Source organism: Amblyomma maculatum, chromosome 5, assembly GCF_055883805.1.
Source record: "Amblyomma maculatum isolate TAMU_Amacu chromosome 5, ASM5588380v1, whole genome shotgun sequence".
Taxonomy (NCBI): Eukaryota; Metazoa; Arthropoda; class Arachnida; order Ixodida; family Ixodidae; genus Amblyomma; species Amblyomma maculatum.
In genome coordinates, this window is record NC_139348.1 from 121547002 (window position 1) to 121568799 (window position 21798).

The window sequence follows — 21798 nt, forward strand, 5'->3', positions numbered from 1 at the left end:
CTAAGCATGCAAATCGCAATGTTTTCGGAATTCTGCGTGTAAGCAGACTTAAATGCATCCCTGTAATTTTGTAACTGATAATGGAGAAATGGCATAATTTCAAATTTAATATATACTAGCACAATCACCTGATTTACAACCACCCGCAGCTGAACAGGCATAATTGCTGTACTTCATTAATCATTTTTATATTTCATAGGTTCGTTCTGTTGAGTTTTTTCTGTCCATTTTAAATTATTATCTTGCTTTCCCCCTAACCTGGCACGTTTTGCGGGTACGTGGAACACTTCACATTTGTAAAAGCAATGAGATACGCGTAAAATAACCAATAATGCTGATATGACAATATTTTGAACAACAGAATTGAGATTAATATTCCACAGATTTCTCTGCTTTTCTGAGTAATGCAGTCTGCGTTATTACAAACTTGAAGAAAATAGGGGCAGGGAAGACTCTGTGTTTGAAATTTCACCGGGACAGGGCCAAAAGAAATACTTCAGAAAAACATTATTTGGGCGATTCGTGTGAACAATGGTATACCTGTAGCTGACTTTTAAAGATCCGTTACCCTATTAGACAAAATCAGTGTGGACCCATGGACGATAAACTGTGTGCCTTGTATTGCGCTGGAAGCCTAGGCAAAGATAAATGTCTGCATGCTTCTGGAAACAAGCCTTTGAAAATGACATTGGCAAATGGACACCTGGTGTAGAGAGGGGAGAAATGAAAGTTAGTACTTCTAATAAGAAACCAAAGTTCTTGCGCATAAATTACAGGCTAGAGTGTATACTTTCCACCCTAAGAACTCTATATGGACCTTATGATAAACTTTTTATGTTACTTCATAGGCACGCAGGAATTTAACTTTGGTTATGACTTTAAACAGAACGAAGACATAAATTAATTTCATGCAGTCGTGACGAGTTCCATGGAAAGCAGGAGTGTTGAATGTATGAAGCGTCCAAGGCGACTCAGTGAGAATATTTGTAACTAAAATATCTGGGCAGGCTTTCCGTACCATCGTTTGAGAGAAGAAAACTTGAGCGCCGGGAAAGCTTATGACAAGATAAAATTAAACTAGTCAAAGAACACACTTATTTGCGGTTTCCTAGACTGCCTGCTTGGGCGTTTCAGAGCAGTAATTGGCAAAAACATTTGTACGTGTGACATTCTCCCGATGTTATGGCTATTTTGAAAACACTTATGTAGAAACTCGTGCTGCAATGATATACAAAAACGCACATTATTTCAGTTATTTCAATCTGTATAGAAATCAATTCATGAATGAAAATTGTGAGAAAATTTGTCGAGTATTAAGCGAAGCGCTCTGTTGATTGTGTGAAAACTGTGAAACAGTCTTCTCATTCATCGCACTTTTAAAAGGGGAAAAATTAGCTGGAGTTTAGCTCTGGTTAACCCTGGATGGAAGCGGAAGTTTCTTTCGCTTGGCTACGACTGTGGCCGAATTATGGGCGACACTTAATTTCCACCTTTAAGGGTATGACTCGATATCGCAGGCTACTCTACCAGCCCACATATAAAGCCTTGCTTTAGCCAAGCCGTATCAAGGTGCCTGCGCGGCCTAGGGGTAAAGAGAATGCAAGGGTCCTGGCAGGCTGAGTTTGATATCACCCTCCCATATGAAAGCAGAGGCCGAGGTGTCAGCGCCGGCCAAACGTAACGTCAGGCAACATTAAGCCAAGTAAGTCCGCGGCCATGTCAGCTGCCAGCTACCGCCTGCCACTTACCCTGCCAACACCGACCGACACTGACGCTGAAGGCCCGAGCTGGCAGGTGTAGTGAAGTTCGGGCTTCAGAACTTAAGCAGAAAAATAGATATCAAATATATTGTCATGCTACGCAACATGCTGGCATTAAGCAAGTGGAAGAATAAGTGAGTTGGTCGCCTTGACGACGACAATGCTAACAATGTGTGAAAAGGAACTGCCGTCAAGCCTGAACTAGTATGCGACTGGGCTATGAGATTTCTATCCGCAACACTACTTTCATTGCTATAACACTATTGACGTAATATAGAAGGTATTTAAAAAGCCATTCAATGCGAGATCATCGGTCAATGGAGGGCAATCACTGCTGTCGGCTGCGGCAGTGCTTGAAGTTAGCCTGTCTTGCTTTTGTATTAGAGCTTGTGTGCTTCTTTTTGCACGCCTTATCAGAGCTTGTTGAAACCTCTTTCCTATTACCACTTCTTACGCTCAATGTCTCAATATAGTTAGTTACAGTACTTCAGGTCAGGTGTGCATGTGACTAGTGACCTAAACGCCTAACTTTTGACCCCCGACGATACGGTTTATATTTAGGGCATGTCCTACTTAGTAGATATTGTCTACATCTCTTTGTTACAAAACGGTTGGTATCTTTTGCCCTTTACAGTACCTATTGTTATGTGAACAGTCGAAAGGTCGGCAAAGCATATTACACAGTTTTGATCACCTCTCTGCAAGCTGTTAAAAACACGACTAAATTCATTACATGTGGCCATCCTAATGACTCTGATGAGGCTTTAGTTTCTAAACACATACTGGTAGGCGAGTTAGTATATTATTATTGTAAAAACACGCCACAAATTACACGGAAGACAGGGGACACGGGACACTCCGTTAACTTGCCTTATTGGCGTCGAACGGTATACTTTGTTCCTCTTTTTGTGCAGGCTTAAGATTAGAACCCGAATACCGATTCAGTTTCTGTATTCTTGAACAAATATTTCTGGCCTAATATGTATCGCGTTTGCCAACTAGTTCACCACTAAATGTACTTTCGGTGCGCTCATTTCAGAAGCCCGAATCATGACGCGGAAAACAAGACGGAGAAAAAACCATTATAGAGTGATTGTTTGGGCGGTGAAGTGCAACGCTTTTGCTACGTGAAGTTTCTGAAGGTAAAATATATTTTATTCCTGTAGGTGTTATAGTAACTGTCATGAAGAGACAAGTGAACAGAGGAAAGTAAGAAACATAACCGGGCAACATCCGGTTATGTATAAGCGCTTGCATATGAGTAGGTAGAAGAAGCAGCAGTAGGCGGAATAAAAGAAGGCAAAAAGTGATGTAGTATGAAGAACCAGTTCAGACCGCCGTATACAGGCCTAACACGTTTTGCTAGGGTAATGGTAATATCCCAATGATTCAATATTTCCGGTTCTTTTTTTCTTGATCCCAGAGTCGTGAGGTTGATCGTGGCAGTGGAGACGTTTTTCGCAGGATGAAAAATAAATGACCTCATTTTGCACCATTCGAACACTGATGAAACCCATGGGGAGGAAAACCGTGCAGAAGCTTCAGTAGGCCGTTCTTCAGAACTTGTGTTGCTGGGCGACGACAGGCATCTAATCAAGTTATTTTATTCCGTGACAATAGTGGACACTGAGAGTTATATTGGCCAAGATAAACGCATTGTCTCGTAAATATCTAAGATGTGCTTTGCTGACTTATCGAACGTGGTTTAGGCCAAGATTTCGCGCACTAGACCACCTTAGGGGAACTGACTTCAACCGACGGGTTGTTCTTACCTACGATACTCTAAAGACAAAATAACGCCGAAATGCTTTTACTCTCTTGCAGCCTGAAACTTTTTCGTGCTTTTTGATGCTCGCAGATGTGAGCAGTTAAAAACAGTGGTGCACGAACACCTTCCAAGATGTGCGTGAAACTGGCATATATGTTTCCCGCACGGTCAGACTGCGGAAACTCGGCGGGTGCCTAGGGTTGTAGTGAGTCTCTGGGAAGTGAACATCATCAGTGACAGTTAAACTTTATATATTTTAGGCACGCTGGTTAAAGTGTTTTTGCACATCAAACTTCAAGGATTCCTTGGATTTTCAACTCCGTGTGCCCGACACGGACTCGCTTTTTTCGGTTACCAACACCGTGAAAAACGGTTTTGAGATCCGAGTGGCTGATGGCAACAGCAGTATTTCATGACGAACACGTGTGATGAATCCGGCGTCTAGTAATGGTTGCGGCTGCTAACTGGTGTGTTGAAATATGTCTGACTGTAGCAAAAGAACAGTGGACATATGTTTATTTCATGACGAATAGTTTCAGCAAGGTTTTTGATCTCTTCCTGAGGTCACAAAGGTCAACTAGTGGTGTGAACCACTGAAATGCTCTCGTATTATAGCACACATTTAGGACGCGGATATCTTTTCTTGCCATTGGCCGCGTTGCACATAATACGTCTTTTGTTAGCATTGAACTTTTTAATATATAACGTGTCGCAAACGACAAGAGGCTAGAGATACAAAACCTTTGCAACAATTTCCATTTTTTCACCATACAAGATGACCCTGTGCAAAGTGGCTTGAAGATGGGCGGCTCAATCACTGACTTCGTCGCTGGTACTGCTTCACAAGCCAGGCGAGTTCTCGTTTTTTTTTTTTTTACTGCATCAATAGCTAGTGAGGTTTTTGGAATAAACCAAATTTTTAAAATGGGTATTATTATTTAAATGAGATGAAACTTTAAATTATGACATTTCCAGCATATACGGTCAGAAAATGCACTCCTGAAGATGCTAGAAAATTAACCAATGGTATGAATGAAATTTGCTCCGACAAATCAAGGCAGAGTACAATAAATAAACTACATACATAATTATAATTCTAGGAGAAGTGAAATTCGGATGTAACTATTTACATGGCGGAAAGCCGTGCGCGTTCTTGTTCGTCGTCAGGAGTGTAACCGAAAAGCATGCATCTGTTTTCTTAAAGGTGCCGTCCACAACGCTTAAGGTTCAATAGCGTCGACTCGCGGCCAGCCGCAAATTCTACGAAAACGAAGGCAGCAAAACTGAACGCTCTAATTCTCAATGTTTCTGTGTCTCAACGTATTACTGCTGCGCTTTTTAATGGGAAAAATGCTAGTTTCATTCACTTTTTCTTCTTTCGCTCTTTTTTTTTAATTCACACTGTCGTACGTTTCAGTGAATGTGATGCAAAATAAGGGCGAGGCTTAAGCTTGGCTTTTCAAGAGAGCACACACAAGCGTCCCCGGGCTATCCATATGCTTCCGTTGATTAAAAAGTTTGAGAATTCATTTTTTGGCATTGATAATGAATGTTGACGAATCGAAGCAGACTTCTGTGCCCCAAAACGGCGTTTGGCACTTGCCGTAGGGTGGCCATCCGGCACCCCGGTTCACTTAACATGCGTCTTTAATTTTACATCACACCATTAATTGGGTCTCTGAAGATCGAACGCTTGCATGCAGAAGCTTTCATCCGAGAGGTCTGTGTTCCGAATGAGTATGGAGGGCGGCAGGAGGTCGAACACAATCTTGTGCCCAGGTTCACAAGTGCCAACTCTAATAAGGTGGCTTCCTGGGTTAGCCTACGACTGCCTGCTGGTTACGCCGATGACGTCGGTGAAGTCCCTCGAGCAAGGAACGGGTGTCTATGCGCTGGGCTTAGATATCTTGTCAATTCTTGCTCTGTTTTTAGTATCCGATGACGGACGTTAAGGTAAACGCAGAGAGTAGCCCTTGTCTAGCAAAGGTAACCTTGTTAACTATACAAAAGATTCGATGAAACAAATTAAAATGCTTCATCGTGAGAGCACTCGTTTTTTCGAGAAGCTGAAAATAACTGATGCATAATGTGGTCATTCATGTGGAACATGAAGCGTACGGAAACAGTTGGGGAGGCCTGTTGGTAAGCAGATGATCTCACGTGGTAGCCCAACGCGTTGGATGCAATCACTTGTTTACACATAGGACTTATTTGAATTTTAAACGTTTAAACATAGATTGCGGGAATAAGTGTGTGTGTGTGTGTGTGTGTGTGTGTGTGTGTGTGTGTGTGTGTGTGTGTGTGTGTGTGTGTGTGTGTGTGTGTGTGTGTGTGTGTGTGTGTGTGTGTGTGTGTGTGTGTGTGTGTGTGTGTGTGTGTGTGTGTGTGTGTGTGTGTGTGTGTGTGTGTGTGTGTGTGTGTGTGTGTGTGTGTGTGTGTGTGTGTGTGTGTGTGTGTGTGTGTGTGTGTGTGTGTGTGTGTGTGTGTGTGTGTGTGTGTGTGTGTGTGTGTGTGTGTGTGTGTGTGTGTGTGTGTGTGTGTGTGTGTGTGTGTGTGTGTGTGTGTGTGTGTGTGTGTGTGTGTGTGTGTGTGTGTGTGTGTGTGTGTGTGTGTGTGTGTGTGTGTGTGTGTGTGTGTGTGTGTGTGTGTGTGTGTGTGTGTGTGTGTGTGTGTGTGTGTGTGTGTGTGTGTGTGTGTGTGTGTGTGTGTGTGTGTGTGTGTGTGTGTGTGTGTGTGTGTGTGTGTGTGTGTGTGTGTGTGTGTGTGTGTGTGTGTGTGTGTGTGTGTGTGTGTGTGTGTGTGTGTGTGTGTGTGTGTGTGTGTGTGTGTGTGTGTGTGTGTGTGTGTGTGTGTGTGTGTGTGTGTGTGTGTGTGTGTGTGTGTGTGTGTGTGTGTGTGTGTGTGTGTGTGTGTGTGTGTGTGTGTGTGTGTGTGTGTGTGTGTGTGTGTGTGTGTGTGTGTGTGTGTGTGTGTGTGTGTGTGTGTGTGTGTGTGTGTGTGTGTGTGTGTGTGTGTGTGTGTGTGTGTGTGTGTGTGTGTGTGTGTGTGTGTGTGTGTGTGTGTGTGTGTGTGTGTGTGTGTGTGTGTGTGTGTGTGTGTGTGTGTGTGTGTGTGTGTGTGTGTGTGTGTGTGTGTGTGTGTGTGTGTGTGTGTGTGTGTGTGTGTGTGTGTGTGTGTGTGTGTGTGTGTGTGTGTGTGTGTGTGTGTGTGTGTGTGTGTGTGTGTGTGTGTGTGTGTGTGTGTGTGTGTGTGTGTGTGTGTGTGTGTGTGTGTGTGTGTGTGTGTGTGTGTGTGTGTGTGTGTGTGTGTGTGTGTGTGTGTGTGTGTGTGTGTGTGTGTGTGTGTGTGTGTGTGTGTGTGTGTGTGTGTGTGTGTGTGTGTGTGTGTGTGTGTGTGTGTGTGTGTGTGTGTGTGTGTGTGTGTGTGTGTGTGTGTGTGTGTGTGTGTGTGTGTGTGTGTGTGTGTGTGTGTGTGTGTGTGTGTGTGTGTGTGTGTGTGTGTGTGTGTGTGTGTGTGTGTGTGTGTGTGTGTGTGTGTGTGTGTGTGTGTGTGTGTGTGTGTGTGTGTGTGTGTGTGTGTGTGTGTGTGTGTGTGTGTGTGTGTGTGTGTGTGTGTGTGTGTGTGTGTGTGTGTGTGTGTGTGTGTGTGTGTGTGTGTGTGTGTGTGTGTGTGTGTGTGTGTGTGTGTGTGTGTGTGTGTGTGTGTGTGTGTGTGTGTGTGTGTGTCTGTGTGTGTGTGTGTGTGTGTGTGTGTGTGTGTGTGTGTGTGTGTGTGTGTGTGTGTGTGTGTGTGTGTGTGTGTGTGTGTGTGTGTGTGTGTGTGTGTGTGTGTGTGTGTGTGTGTGTGTGTGTGTGTGTGTGTGTGTGTGTGTGTGTGTGTGTGTGTGTGTGTGTGTGTGTGTGTGTGTGTGTGTGTGTGTGTGTGTGTGTGTGTGTGTGTGTGTGTGTGTGTGTGTGTGTGTGTGTGTGTGCGTGCGTGTGCGTGCGCGTGCGTGTATGTGTGTGTGTGTGTGCGCGCGCGTGCGTGCTTGCTTGCGTGCGTGCGTGCGTGTTAGGCCTGAAAGGGGGCCATTTGGGTTGTTTCTTGGAAGTACAGCAATATATTTAGGCAAGAGAAAACTGCCTTAATACTCCTACTGCTTGAACGTGAGTGTAATAATTTTGCAGCCTTCAATCCTCTGCGGCTTTCTACCCTTCTAAGCATGGCAACTGCATAATAGATCCACCTGCGACTTATGTGTTACATAAAAATGGCAGATAAAGAGCCTACCTAGTTTCACAAATACACTTCAAGGGGGTGCCGATTGCCTGCAACACGTGCAAATCGGCATTGTGAACGTTATCGGCAGATTCGCAGAATTATTAGCGTATCCTTCCTCGTTTCGAGTGTATTGAGGATGTAGGAGCCACGAAAAGAGATAATGCATTAAAGCTTTCTCATATGAATAAGCTTTGTAGCGGAGTATGTGTATGCTGGCGACAGAGAAGTAGATATCAACGACCGGAGGTATTCCAAAGGAAGACGAGATATCGTACCACCTGTGATAACATTGTGCTGTGAAGATACACATACGTCAGTTCAGGTCTGTGTATCGAAAAACAGCCATAAAAATCCAAAGGCAGTCCTACTGGGTTATGTTTCTTCTATTTTCCTTCAGATTAATTTTAATTATCCTGTAAAGTTGTAAGCCATCGCGTAGTAATATTTTGCTTTGGTGTCACATGGACTATCTCCTCAGTAATGAAATGCTTTCAGTCTGGACTATGCATAGGGCATGCTTATTTGCCCTGCAATTAACGGTCGCCTTAGAAATAAACACGTGCATATTTCGGGTCACGTCAATGTGGGGAATCACATCGCGACATCTTAAGGGGAAGCGTAATGAAAGCTGAACACTCAGTCAGATGTGTCAATGTGTGCTGTGATGTCAAGCACTACTTATAAAAGGGCAAAAATGAATGTAAAAATGAAAAACAATTTTCACTTTTCTTATCAAGCATGACAATTTTAAGATTCGCAATCTCAGATTGCAGTTTAAGGTAAACCGAGCATAAAATGTAGTATTTTATCCACACTAGTGCCACAATACAGCAAGCAAATACATACAGTGTATGCGAACGTGTGTGGCCGTTCACTATTCACAATACACTTCATAGAAACTGTGGATATGTACTGGTCTTTGAAAGCGACAAAGCACGAATGATATACGTTGCTGAATATCGTTCGCCCACTATATTGCACTAGACATATGTGGCAAATAATTGTTTTCTATACATTAAAGAACGCACCATATCACATGTTATGGCGAGATATTTCTCAATAGGCTTGAAGTAAACATGTCCGAATTATATTGCTAATATTGCTATAAGCTTTATTCAGTAGGCTTGACTCATTCAAAATATTCCAAACTTGTATTCCTGGCTTGAAAACAAATTTCACTCCGCTCCACAATTTTACTTCGCTTATGTGAATAGCCTCATAATAAACCTCAGCACTTGACTGTGATGAAATAAAAATTATTTGGTTCAAGCGCTGAAGTCAGGCATATTACCGAAATTGTTAACGTATACAAGCAATCAGCTCATATTTAACCTGGCACTACAAAGTACATTAGGAATTTCTTCGAAAGATGTTAATCATACCCAGTTGTGATAGCCTACTGAACAATTGACGAACATAAGATAACAGAGGCATATACAGGTTGTGCTGCAACCCTTGTGAGGAAAAGGTTTTCGCATTTCCGGTAAACAAAGAGCACTTGCAAATTTTACGACCAGCGTTATTCAGTTCAGACGTCTGGACAATCTTCCGAATAAAGCGTTCTACATTGAAGTGCGGATTAATACATTGTCTTCCATATACACAACTGGAATTCCTGGGGTCAACACATGAAAAAACATTTTGCAAAAACAAAATATTAGAAATACAAACATATAAGTGGTTCAGAATGCCTGATTGTGGCAGTCAAAAATAATGATACATTATATAAGAACACTAAATTTGAGAAAAATTGCGTCTTTTCGAAGTTTTGGCAAAAAAATGATTGTCATGCTTATTCACAATTTCTGTGTGCTTTCTTATACCAATGTGCCCACTCAGTTCTGTGGCAGGTGTTTATGCCTCTCATGAAAACTGTTCTGGGAAGTGTGCAGGCAGACATATGCGCAGCATTTATTACAATCAACCGTCATTTGGACCTGGATTTTCCCCATTGTTCGTAGCACAGCTTGCGATGTTTTTTTTTTATTTTTTTTTTTTGCAGCATGTAGAGCGGGTGTTGAGCATAAAGCTTTGGGCGAACGCAAGCATGCTTGCCATTATTAACACTAGTGAGCGAAAATATTCGCCTAGGCATATTTATTTCTCCTTGCAGAGACAGTCTTCATCACTGGACATAAGAGAATTGTAAGGCATGAAATGCATGCCACTCGCAAATTTCTCTAATCCTGTTCTAAGTGTAATGACTACGCTTTCACTCAGGTGCACACCAGGTTCCTGTCTCGGCGAAAACTCAAAAAGCTCCTGTGCTAGGAACCGTATATTTTTGTCCCGGATTCTGTAAAGTCTATCAAACAGAGCTAAAAACGGGAGCATTTAGCGATCAAGAGCCCTCCTTGAGAGTGAGGGGAATCTTAAATTTGTTCACATTTGACCATCGAATAGTGGCTCATGTCTTCGTGCATCTGTGTCACTGTCTGAGCTGAAGTCGGAGCTTTCATTGTCGTATTCGGAATCTTAGCTAATGATATAATAAAAAAATATCTGGAGCCGGAGGAGATAAGTAGTGCACAGGCGCGGGTTTCTACGCACGACTTGACGGGAATATAGTGAACACACTCGGGTTGGCGCCTGTTGAGAGCCCATCACACTTGGCCAAACCCCAAAGATATGACCTAAAACTACACTTCTATGTCGCGTCACCGTTTACAGTGCGCAGAAATTTGAGATTGGAAATGTCTGCAAATTGTGATGGATTTTCTCACTATGGTCTCTGGCGCTGTAAGATAATGATAATCTCCGATCAAAATACAACGATAATGATGCGTAACTAGGGAAAAGCTCAGATGGGGCAGACAGATTATGTGATAGCGTTGCGTGGTATCATAGCGCCAGATCTGATATGGCCCTAAGAATTGCTGTTTTAAAACAATAGGTGCAAAAACCTGCGATAATATTTCGACATCTAGAAATTTCATTGCAAATTCTGTGATGAGGGAGGGCCCCACGTAGTAGCGTTTTCTCTAGAATATGTTATATTGCCAGGTTAACAAAGTAGACATGTTATGTTGACGATGAAGTTTTTGATTGAAGCGATAACAGATGGAGAAAACGGCTTAAAAGAAATATCTAACAGAGTCAAAGTTCGTGCTTGGGACAAGAAGTGAAATACAAAAATATATGGCCACCTAGCGTTGTCGGGTGGCGCATGGCTCTCGGGAAAAGACGATGACGTCGGACTCGTGCTAGCGTTCTGCGGCCGCGCTTGCTGACAGTGCTTGCCTTAATCCAGGTATTGGACAATTCCTCTCTGAGGACTGTGCGACTATTTTAGAATTATGGGCATTTAGATTATTCGAGGTAGCGCAGTTAGCACTGCCGTTGTATTCTGCGAATTTTTTGTAAATATTTTCCTTTAGGTGCTTTTTCCTAGAAACAGGACGCAAAGCGTGTCGCACTGCTCTATTGACACTGAAAATTAACGAATACAATTGAAGTACACATATCTTCAGTTCGTGCCACTATCTCAAATTAACCTCTCACTCAAATATAAGAAAGATTCTAAATGGAAACCAAAGTGGTTGACACCGCCCTGGACTTGCTCAAAGAATATTTTTGTCAAAATGACGATACCAAATGAGGGGTATATTTTTGGCGGCCACTCTATCTTACACGGTTTTTGTCCTTTATATCAAATATGGGGTGCGGCAACGGCTTTTTGCCGAACGAGAATCATACGATATCGAGTAAAACTTGAACTTGACCGGATGCACTTGTATGGGTGGCTATACATAGTATTGGCCGAGATATAGGACAATAAGTGTAGCTCAAGTCAAAGAGAATAATACCTTTCGTAGGTCAAGGACATTATTAACCAGCACATTACTGCAAAGAAAAATAGATACAGTAATTTCTAGCTAGGATTCTGGAATTCAGTGGACCTCGTCGAAAAATAAATTTCGTTGAACAAAGGAACAGCTCACAGTAGAACAGAAAAAGATAAAACTGTTACATTTTAAAAGCAAACATGAAATAATATAGGAGCAATGTTAACCACCACATTGCTCTCAAGAGAAACCGTTTTAGAGTAGGTTTCAGCTATGATTTTGGAGCACAACGTCTGTCAAAGATTGTCAAGTTAGTCGAATAAAAGAGCAGTTGAGGCTATGATTGGTAAAAACTGTGATATGTTCAAGGATATTGTACAGCAATCTATAAGGATATCGTTTACAGTTCCAGGAAAGTGATGAGAAGCATACCTGCGCTGAAAAGATTGTTCTGAAAAGCCGCATGGGTTGCGTTTAGAACAATGCTGAGATTAAAAAAAAAATAGCATTGTTGTTCTAACAAAATAGCGATTGCGCCAATTTCCCGATGATACTGCACGCTGAAACAATATGAGATACGACTGTCCGAGAGGTCGTGAGGGCGAAACACGCCTCTGTTTTAGACAGGTGTAATTGGCATGTGCTGGGGGTGTGCTGCCGCTGATATGCGCTCTCAGATATCTTCATCGAACATCCGACCCGGTTGCCCTATTGTTTCCCGCCAACTTGTTTCCCATATAAATGGAGGTGTGGCTACCCGATTTGTTGCCGGAGCTGTCATTCGACGGTTGTAGTCTGAGAAGGAACTAAGAACTTTTGCCTGCTGCAACTAAGTGGTGGAAGTAATTATGACCACTTTCAGCCTGTCGTGCACGCTGTTTGCCATAGCATCCCTGGTAGCCCTCTCCGAAGCAGCCATCTCGTGCAAGAACGAGAAAAATGCTGATGTCGACTGGTATGTGCTTTTTTGAATCCTCTACACTCAGCCGGCTTCATTTTGCTTTTCAATGGGGTTAAGGAAAGATTTTTAGACAGAGGGTCGACAGACAGAAACCCGTTATTCACCACAAACAATATTTATGACTAATGATTTTGCCCATAAACGTACACTGTCAACTACTAAAAAATGAGAAAATGCTTAATCAGAGGAATCGAGCAAAACTTCCTAGACCTTTGTCATTAACAGCACCCGCTAATCACTGACTAAGTTATATGTTTTTGTAACTAAAGCCTTTGTAATGTGCGATGGGCATCGGGCGATGAGTTCCTTACTACGATAAAAGATCTGCGCAATGTGTACTTCGGTTTCCGCAACTTCATTTCAAGGCCAGAAGAGATTTAGCGTTAGGAAGGTACGAAAAGGAGCCACACCCCACGCTGAATGCAGTCAAATGTAGGTACCATTGTATTTTAGCGCCGATTATATTGCGAATAGAACACAGTAAATGGCCTTAAAATGAACCGTTTTTATTGATCTTGAAGTGCCAGGTGCGTTGCTAAACGATAAATAATTTATGAAATATTCAACGCACGTGCACATTGATTATTAAGAAGAAGCGCTCTTGTGAGATTAATTTTAGCGCCATTTAACGAATGACTCTGATAAAACGCTAAAATTTAAGTCTGTGCAATAACTTGTGCAATAGAATTGCCATAAGACAGCGGAGGTTGAATTTTCTGTGCATCTCTACTTTTGTGAAATTCGCAAGTACAGCACGTGCTCAGGGAACGAACTAAGCAAGCGAAAATTCGGAATAAAAACATTTCGTGCGTCTTTTATAACGTGGGAAATAGGTAAATCAACTCAAGCTTTTCTGCAGGATGCCGCTGTCGTATCAAAAAGCTGAAAAATGTTTAAGTGCAACGCTGCGAAGCCCTCCGGTTGCCTTTGTACACATTGTTCTTATAAACTGAAAAGAATTTTGTGAGGAAAACATGATTTTTCCGCCATGAGGAAATGAAGATTGCGCCGTGATATGAATTCTTCTTCTCCTTTGAATCTTAAGAAACAAAATGCTAGGTGAATATCTATGTGGCATGGCAAAATTTCGAGATTGCTGCCGGCTCTTTTTGCCAAACCTTGGACACCGCCACTAGACTTAGCATGCGTGATTCTCAAGTGCGAATTACTTTGGATTTACCGTGTTGCCTAGTTAGCACACCATGCCAGCCGCGAGTATCGTGCCTAAATGCACCTCTTTGGAGTGGCATCAAGCGCCTATATACCTCGACCTCCCATGTCGATCGCAAGGTTTCCGATGCATCATTTATTAAGGCAGTAATCCGCAGAAATAATAGGTTGCCTTTATTAGGTAGCTAGTTTATCGCAAATAACAAAACGTGCCTAGTGATTGAGCGAATAGAAACCTTTGGAGTAGCCAAAAATATCCAGGAGAAATGTGAAATTTTCGTTGCTGGACAGGGTAGTAATGTCGTCATTCATCTCATGGTAGCTACGAACGGCAGTTTTTGTGCTGTAACCAGTAAGCAACCTTCATTCTAGAGAAGAGGCTGCTAGCATCAAATAAATTGCGTCCGCATGCGGTCAAAAATCTTAACGAATCACACAAGCGTAAGGAGCGTAGGTATTAATGATGCGCCAAACAAATTATTTTCAGTTTATTCAAACATTATCCTCCGTTTTTCCAAAGTAAATGCGTATTGCTGTAGATATTTGCTAGCACCCACATTCGCCTATGATTAAGAAATTTTGAAGCAGCCGATATCTTGAATACTTGGACGGCAAATAAACTCACACGTTTTTCTACAGGTTTTTTATGTACAAACTTCCAAAAGCCGCAAAAAGTAAGGAAAAGCTGAACCTTCCGCGAGGTGAAGAATACGTATACATCGACTCATTGACGCCGCAGTCAACGCCTTACTGGAGACTCTCTACACACAACATTTTTAAGGAAGGAAACGCACTCGCCAACAGCATCGCTCTCCTCACAGCAAAGCAGAAGCCGAAAGTGAGTCTAAACACTCAATTTCAGTAAGTAGTGTGTATAGTCACTATCCTTATTGAAAACATTATCGAAGGGATGGCACGCTGCGAGGACGAAACAAATATTATGCAGGATTCCTGATCAACTATTGCTGCTATATGAACAATTTTTAAAAGGCCGGATGAGTTTATTTGATGCAAGAGCACCATTAAAGTAAACAACCGCTGAACGGTACCGGAGGGTATTCTTGTGCACAAGAGCACCGAATTCCTCATTTGTCTAAACAGTCTGCAGAAAACGCGTGTACGAATACGCTGCTGCCCGTACTAAGGCATGATTTTCACTAAATAGTATTTTATGCCGAATTGAATGTATTTCACTTTATATGTTTGCCCAAAGAGGGGCCACATATATGAAAGCCGACATAAAAAGGAGCTAGGACACTCTTACAGATACCTTCTGTTTGCTTTCGTATTATGGTTACAAAGTTTGTTCTAGCTATCCTCGAAGGTTGTTTAAATGCACGCTCAACAAAGACAGCTCCTTATAAACAGTAACATAAACCATGTTTCTAGCATATATATCAAGCAGACTGTGTTTATACATGTGTATGTGCTCACATGAGGTCAAAAGTCTCGATAAAATTTGACCAGTACGAAAGCCTAGATTCAATTCTCTCTGGTAGCAATAAGCAAGAATCGAAGGGCGTGCTATGTTTCTTTACTCGACAGTTCAATGTAGATTATAGTTTGCAGGCTGCTGGTTTAAGGCAGAAAAGAACTTAGGGAGGCCAGCTTTTCGCGTAGCTAATGTTTTAGCGGTTACTGCCAATATTTATAACTTCTGAAAACCTGCGGCAAACACCCTACAGAAATGTTTTAAGCTTTTTTGTTTCACATTTGGTTTGTTATTGAAATACTTTGCAACGGTTTTGACTACTAAGGACGATACTTAAGGATGCGGCCCTTGCTTCATCGTGGACAATGTACTTATACGAATGGCAGGTACACAAAAATATATGTTTTTGTAGCATTTTGTTTTGAAAATTTCAAGATAAGTGATTAACACGCTTTGTCCAATAACGGAGCGCACTAATTTTAGGTTCACAACAATACATTTGGCGCATACCAAATATGTGCAGAACAATGTGAAAAACAAAACCTAATTCATCCTGAACTTATTCTAATAGCATGACGAAATGTCGGTAGTTCATAACTGGGCATTCCAGCGGATCATATATAATGTTTGATGAGAAGAGATCACCTCTTAACTGGAAACTGTTAATTCGGATAAAATGTTTTAAGCAGTTAAAGCCAATCTAAGGAACACAAATGTCCCAGATTTAAGCAAAACTTATATAGCCGGTAGAGGACATACATGGTAAGCAGGACCAGAATATCATATAAATCCACATTTTAGATATACATTAAAGGTGAAAAGAGGTTACTGTTATGCGTTATCAAATTCTAGTTGCATCACAGTATCGTTGTGTAGTTACTTGGGCTATACTGCTTTAGTTGGCAACAGAATAGTGAGGGCGCTGCAGTTGCTAGGTTTGTGTTTCTGGCATTAATATTTTGTTTTTAGAGGTAAATATTCTAGATGAAATGTATGTGCCCGTCTGTGCGTTCGTGTCACTTCTTTTGTAATCCTTTCACGTCGTTCCACCCTAACGCAAGTACCGCCTTTTGTATTTCATCTCCAACTGTCACGGTTAATGATTTAATGGTGTGAAGTACACATGAAAAAACGTCAAGAAGAAATTATATTGTTTTGCATAATTTTATATCGTAATTTTTTTACAGAACGTTACTTACGCTGTTTACAACGACCAGCCACCTCAAAACTTGGAAAATAGGAGAACGAGCAATGGACACACCAAAGGTAGATATGCAAACACATCCAGATTCCTGGTATTTAAATTCGGTAATGGCAGATCAAAATTAGGTGTTATAATATAAAACTTACTCAGAAAAATAAAATGCTGTAACATGTACTCATTTGCGACATGTTCGCTCTATATTATCATGCAATGCACCCAGGAGTGACCATTACACCGTTCCATAATTACTTTACTCCATTTATTTACTGATACTTTCACAAAGCCTCTTCCGGAGCTTTTAAATGCAGTCACAACAAGGTATAACGATAAAAACATGCCGCGTGTGTTATGGTTACTGATCTGTTTGCATAGTTAAGAGACTTCTGTGTGCACATATTTTAGCACGACACATTTCTTGGGTATCTAGACATTAACAACAATTCGGGATTCTAGTAAATTCTACCTCATGACTTAAGTGTGACTCGGGGTCCTAAAGCAACAAGCGCACCCCCAGTAGTTTCTGGACCGTTTCGAGAACATGTGTAATGACGCAGCCTGTGAATACAAGTTTAGCCTCTAGACAAAGAAAGTGCACAAGGACAAAGCACACTTCAGGTTTTCTTCTTTCTGAGTTCTGACTTTTGATATGCCCTTTTTTTTGTGTGGTAAATAAAGCCAGGGAGGTTACAAAAATAACATTTCCTCACAATACAGGTCTCTTTATATTCGACGAAGAGTCCGGCGTGTGGATAATCCACAGCGTTCCAAAGTTTCCAGAGGTGCTGCACACAGGCACCTACGTTTTCCCTCCAAACGGACGAGAAAATGGGCAGAACATCCTCTGCGTCACTTTTCCCACTAGTCAACTTGAAACCATCGGTAAGAGTTTGCAAGAGCAGCATTTAGTCCAAATGAAAAGTCTTGTATACTGCGTTGTTTTGGGCGTCGTGAATATTTGAGCATTCTGTTCCTATCGGCCACGGATGCTTATTGTTTAGTGGAACGCCTGTTTTCCTGAAGTAACTACTGCTTAATACATAATATCTCAGATACCCCGCAACGTGTCTCTTAGTATTGCGACGAACGCCTCTCGTGTGACCAGTGGCTGGATATTAAGCTCAGTGCAGCCAAGAGCTGCGGGGCGTATCCTCGTTAAACACACTCCACCTGCTATCTTATAACCTAGCTGACATATCGGTCCATATTGGCGACGAGTGGGAAATCAAAAAAAGATAGGGTACCGCATACTGCCTAATAAGACATGCGATGAATTCAAGGGAAAGTGAAGGGGCGCAACGAAATGATAACGGACAATAAAAGCAAAAGCTTCTGTAAGAAACGTTGATGAAATAAAAATATTATTGCTTTTGCATGAAGACAGTCCGCGCTTAGACTTAGAGGAAGTTTAAAGTAAGTATAGTCGTAGTCTGGCGTCTAAATAATATAAAGTTCAGAAAATGGAGATATTAGAGTCATCAGAGTGACATATTTTAGATTTTAACATTGGCGAGCGATATAATTGCGCCAGGTAGCGTTCTAATTGGAAGGTGCAGCATTAGTATAAATGTAAATGAAATAGTGACTTTTCCTTTCTAGATTGCATGCTTGCTGGAAATTCGGGTCGCAAAGAGAGAACTTTTGTAATTTAATCGATAGCAGTACAAAGTTTTTTCTTTATGCTGCGTCTTGAGATGTGCTCAAGTGCACTGGGCAGAACATAATTATATGTTGCAGGTGTAATATAATTGCTTCTGCTCGCTATAAAAAAAAAGTATCATGTTATTAATTTTAGGGGAATGTGGACGCTAAACCGGCTTGTATATAAGCGTTGCAGTTTGCTTTGCTGACAAGGCCATGTCAAATTAAAATTATTCGCGAAGTTGCTTTTCCTAAGGTTTAGCTGGTGCGTTTATGTGCCTGGCCTCCTCGCCCTGACTTCTAGCCTCAGTGCACGAGTTTTTATTTCAAATCAGTGACGAAATTCTGCTGTTTCAGTTATTAGAAATTGCAGGCATACAAAAACAGAGCTCGAGTTCAGAAAAAGTGAAAATTGTGTCAAATATCAAATGTAAGTTCTGACAACGGCGATTTACTTGGCATGTACGTTTTAGCTAGAATTTGTGCACTAATGCTTTCTCATTGTTTGTCAATGTAAAGTAATGCGAATGCATGCAGGGCGTGTGAATGTAACAGGTTATTTTAAAATAGAAGGACAACCTGGTGCTCTGAAATAACACCATATATTATTAAATAAACAATATTTTACTGACCAGCGGCGTGGGTTGGTGCGTTTGCTCAAAGAAGAACGTTCACGATTGAAAATAAGCCCACATGTTTAGGCCAAGTTTTATTATTGAAGCTGATGATCACCCAGTGGACCTATGTGTGAAAGGTTGAGCGTTAAACTACGACTAACTAAAAAAAATGAAGCAGACGTAGAGAACAATTCTTTTATTGCGCTCTAAACTTATCACCTTCATTTCGCGGTTCCAGCCACTCACTTGAGACTTCAGTACCCCAACATCTACGACAGTTATGCACCGGCGTCTCTTCTCAAAACCCACCCGGCGCTGAATCTGTTGCTGGCTCGAAAGTTCATCAAGAGAGCCCCGTGGGTGCTGACGGCTTTTCTCAAGGACGTCGCTCACAATGCTTACGTCAGCTTCGCCAAACATGGCCGCTACAACAAAGGTGGGACGGAACTTCTTACCATCACATCTTCTTGTTCTGTGTTTCACTGCACCAATTAGCAAGAAAAGAGTGTAGATTTTCTTCAGTGAATAGCAGCAAAAAAAAAAAAAAGATTATCTTTTTCATAGAAGACAATCCCCGAGCATTGATAGCTGGTCTTCTTTGATCGCTGTTCAGCAGAAACTGCAGAACGACGTTTTTGTAACATATTAATCGGTAACTGTGCCTTATACTATAGTGCCGTAGGCAGTTGAAAGTACAGCCAATGCAGGAGCAAAAGCTCGTTTTAGCATTATTGTTAAGGTATGCATGCAAGCAGAGTGCAAATTAAGACCAAAGGCTGCAGTAGCATGTCTAATGTAAACAAGAATGGGATCTAGGTTACTACACCAGTTAAGGGAATCAAATGCAGAGCCTGGCCTAAAAGTAATAGACTAGTCAAGGCGTTGTGCACTTATGAGTGCGATTGGGAGTCTGTTTATGGGAAAGGGGGGGGGGGGGGGCTTTTTATTCACAATGCGATGAGCTCAATTGGTTTGAATAGTCACAATCAGCACATCGCATCATTGTCTTGATCATGACGAGTATGTCATATCGGTAGGCGCATTCTCTAGTTTACTGGAAAACTTTACCGTGCATATCCCTGTTTTGAGGATCGCTCCAGTTTCCTCGACGATGCCACCAAATAGGGGTATGCGCCTAAGCCCTTCCAGTCACTCCGAATGTTCGAAGCCAACTGAACTTGTCCTATTGTGATGCTGAAGTTTCCCCATCATCTCACGAAACCAGTTTCCCAATCGCGATCATACAGGCACAATGCCACGAAAGGTCGAAATGTTTCAGGATAGACCCTTTGTGCAAAATCGGTCCTTCCGATCTGGTGACGCCTTGAAGAACACGCAGTTTACGATAACAACGTTTATTGTATATTTTTTGGCCCTGCAGACGTCTACTCTAGCTTGGTGGCAAATAACCTGGAGTCCAATCTATTCGCATCCACATGGCGAAATGGTGCTGGCGGCAAGGCGCCCCCTGCCTGCAACAACACTTACATCGTCACCAACGTGGAGGCGGTGCGCTTCAAGATGAGCCAGCAGCAGCTGGACATCAGGAACGGCGAGGATCACAGCAAGTGGGCTGTGTCAGAGGAGACCGACAAGCGCTACGTGTGCGTCGGCACCCTTAACCGCATGGTACGGAAAACAACTAGATACGAGTAGCGGGAGATGAGGGTCTCATTATGTAGAAGACGAAAGAAGTGAAAAATACTAGGAAACGTATAAGGCGCACGGAAAGTATCCTCATTTTATATTATTGTGTGAAAGGAAGACTGCACATTAAAGGCCGGTTTTGATCAGCAATAATTAAACTGCGGAAGAAAATAGAGAGGTGATGAAGATATTGGAAGCGAAAAGCAGTAAATGGTCATGAACACAACTATTCTGTTCCTAATGAGAGTCAAAAAGAGCCGCTTCATTTGATTTCGTAAGTCTACACTGTATTTATTATTTTCTGTTCAATACGCTAAGTCGGTTGTCTTCCCGTCTTGTGTAAAAAAAAAAACGAAAGAAAGGTGCGCAATGCGGCATTCTGTGCGAATAATGTCTGGCTTCCACTTTATGCGGCACTATAAGAGGAACTATGCGTGTACCTTCGTAACAGCCGGGAATACCGACTAATGAAACCCGTACATTTGGACTCATATTCTCTAAATCAGCCGTCGTGTGGAAGCAGGCGGCATAAATGGCGAGAAAAAGAAGGATTTGTGCATGCATGCATATACCAAACCAAGTTATCTTGCCGAACAATGGTATTTCACATACAGTATTATTTTTATCCAAGCGCTCGCTCATTGCAGGCGCATGTTTTTCAACGCAGCTGCTCAGTTCCTGTATATGACTGCATGTTTATCATCCGCACATATAGCTTTATATTTTCTTTTGTGTACTCATTTTCCAGCACTCCCAGTACCAGAGAGGAGGGCAGACACTTTGCTTCAGGAACGCCCTGCTCCACAAGCTGCTTCTGAAGAGCGTGACAGATTTCGACAGCTGCTCCATCTCGCGATGATAATCAGTATTTATTATTTCAACAATTTGTAGAGGCATCCATTCATGTGCATTGTCCATTGCCATCCCATCACTCATGAAGCCAAGAGCGAGAAAAACTTACCTCAATAAATTCGATTTATGAGGCCTTCAGATGCTTGTTGTCTAATTTTACGTTTAATTCGGCTGGCGAAATTGCGCCCCGGAAACAACCAGGGGCAACTGCACGCCAAAAATGCTGCACATACAACGTTCTAAACCCGGCTGTCACTGCCCTTCTAAAGACTGGTTTATAAAGGTTGACCTAGGTTATGCGAAATGTGATGAGTCGTTGTCATGGTGATATTGAGAAATAAAAACAAAGAAATGGAAAGCAAAAATAGAAAATATGATAACAATGTATAAGAATACAAAAAAGGAAATATCCAAGCGTCCAGCAGCTTCCAATTTGCGGAGATTTGCGAAAGCTCGGCAGATTTTTGGGCCTGCCCACATTGTTTTGGAAGCAACCATTGAGATGGACAGAGCGGAATTAGATTGAACACCAATTTTGGTTTAACTTTGGCGAAGTGAACGTTTGGGGGTAAGGGGGACAACGATTTGCAGTATGACACAGTTTTAACGTCGCCGTTGCCTTGGTCATAGCAAAATTAGGTTCAAATGCAATTGAATTGAAATTATTTTTTTTTTGCAAAAGAAGGTTCTTACAAGGAGGTGAG

General features: G+C 42.0%; 1 protein-coding gene across 1 annotated transcript; it reads left to right on the forward strand.

Moving 5' to 3' along the window:
* The first annotated feature begins 12359 nt into the window (after positions 1-12359).
* Positions 12360-21232, forward strand: LOC146189375 (plancitoxin-1-like). The gene is made up of 7 exons (XM_084604212.1): positions 12360-12528; positions 14344-14542; positions 16324-16402; positions 17055-17219; positions 18834-19031; positions 19977-20224; positions 20991-21232. The coding sequence occupies exons 1-7, from the start codon at positions 12422-12424 to the stop codon at positions 21099-21101; spliced, it is 1107 nt and encodes a 368-aa protein (XP_084460338.1). The 5' UTR covers positions 12360-12421; the 3' UTR covers positions 21102-21232.
* Positions 21233-21798: the final 566 nt, after the last annotated feature.

Bases quoted from the DNA above. Each gene is read 5' to 3' on its own strand.
- LOC146189375 (XM_084604212.1), top strand. From the start codon at position 12,422: ATGACCACTTTCAGCCTGTCGTGCACGCTGTTTGCCATAGCATCCCTG. The intron at 17,220-18,833 runs GTAAGAGTTTGC...TCGCGGTTCCAG, and splicing joins TAGTCAACTTGAAACCATCG to CCACTCACTTGAGACTTCAG. The intron at 19,032-19,976 runs GTGGGACGGAAC...TTGGCCCTGCAG, and splicing joins ACATGGCCGCTACAACAAAG to ACGTCTACTCTAGCTTGGTG.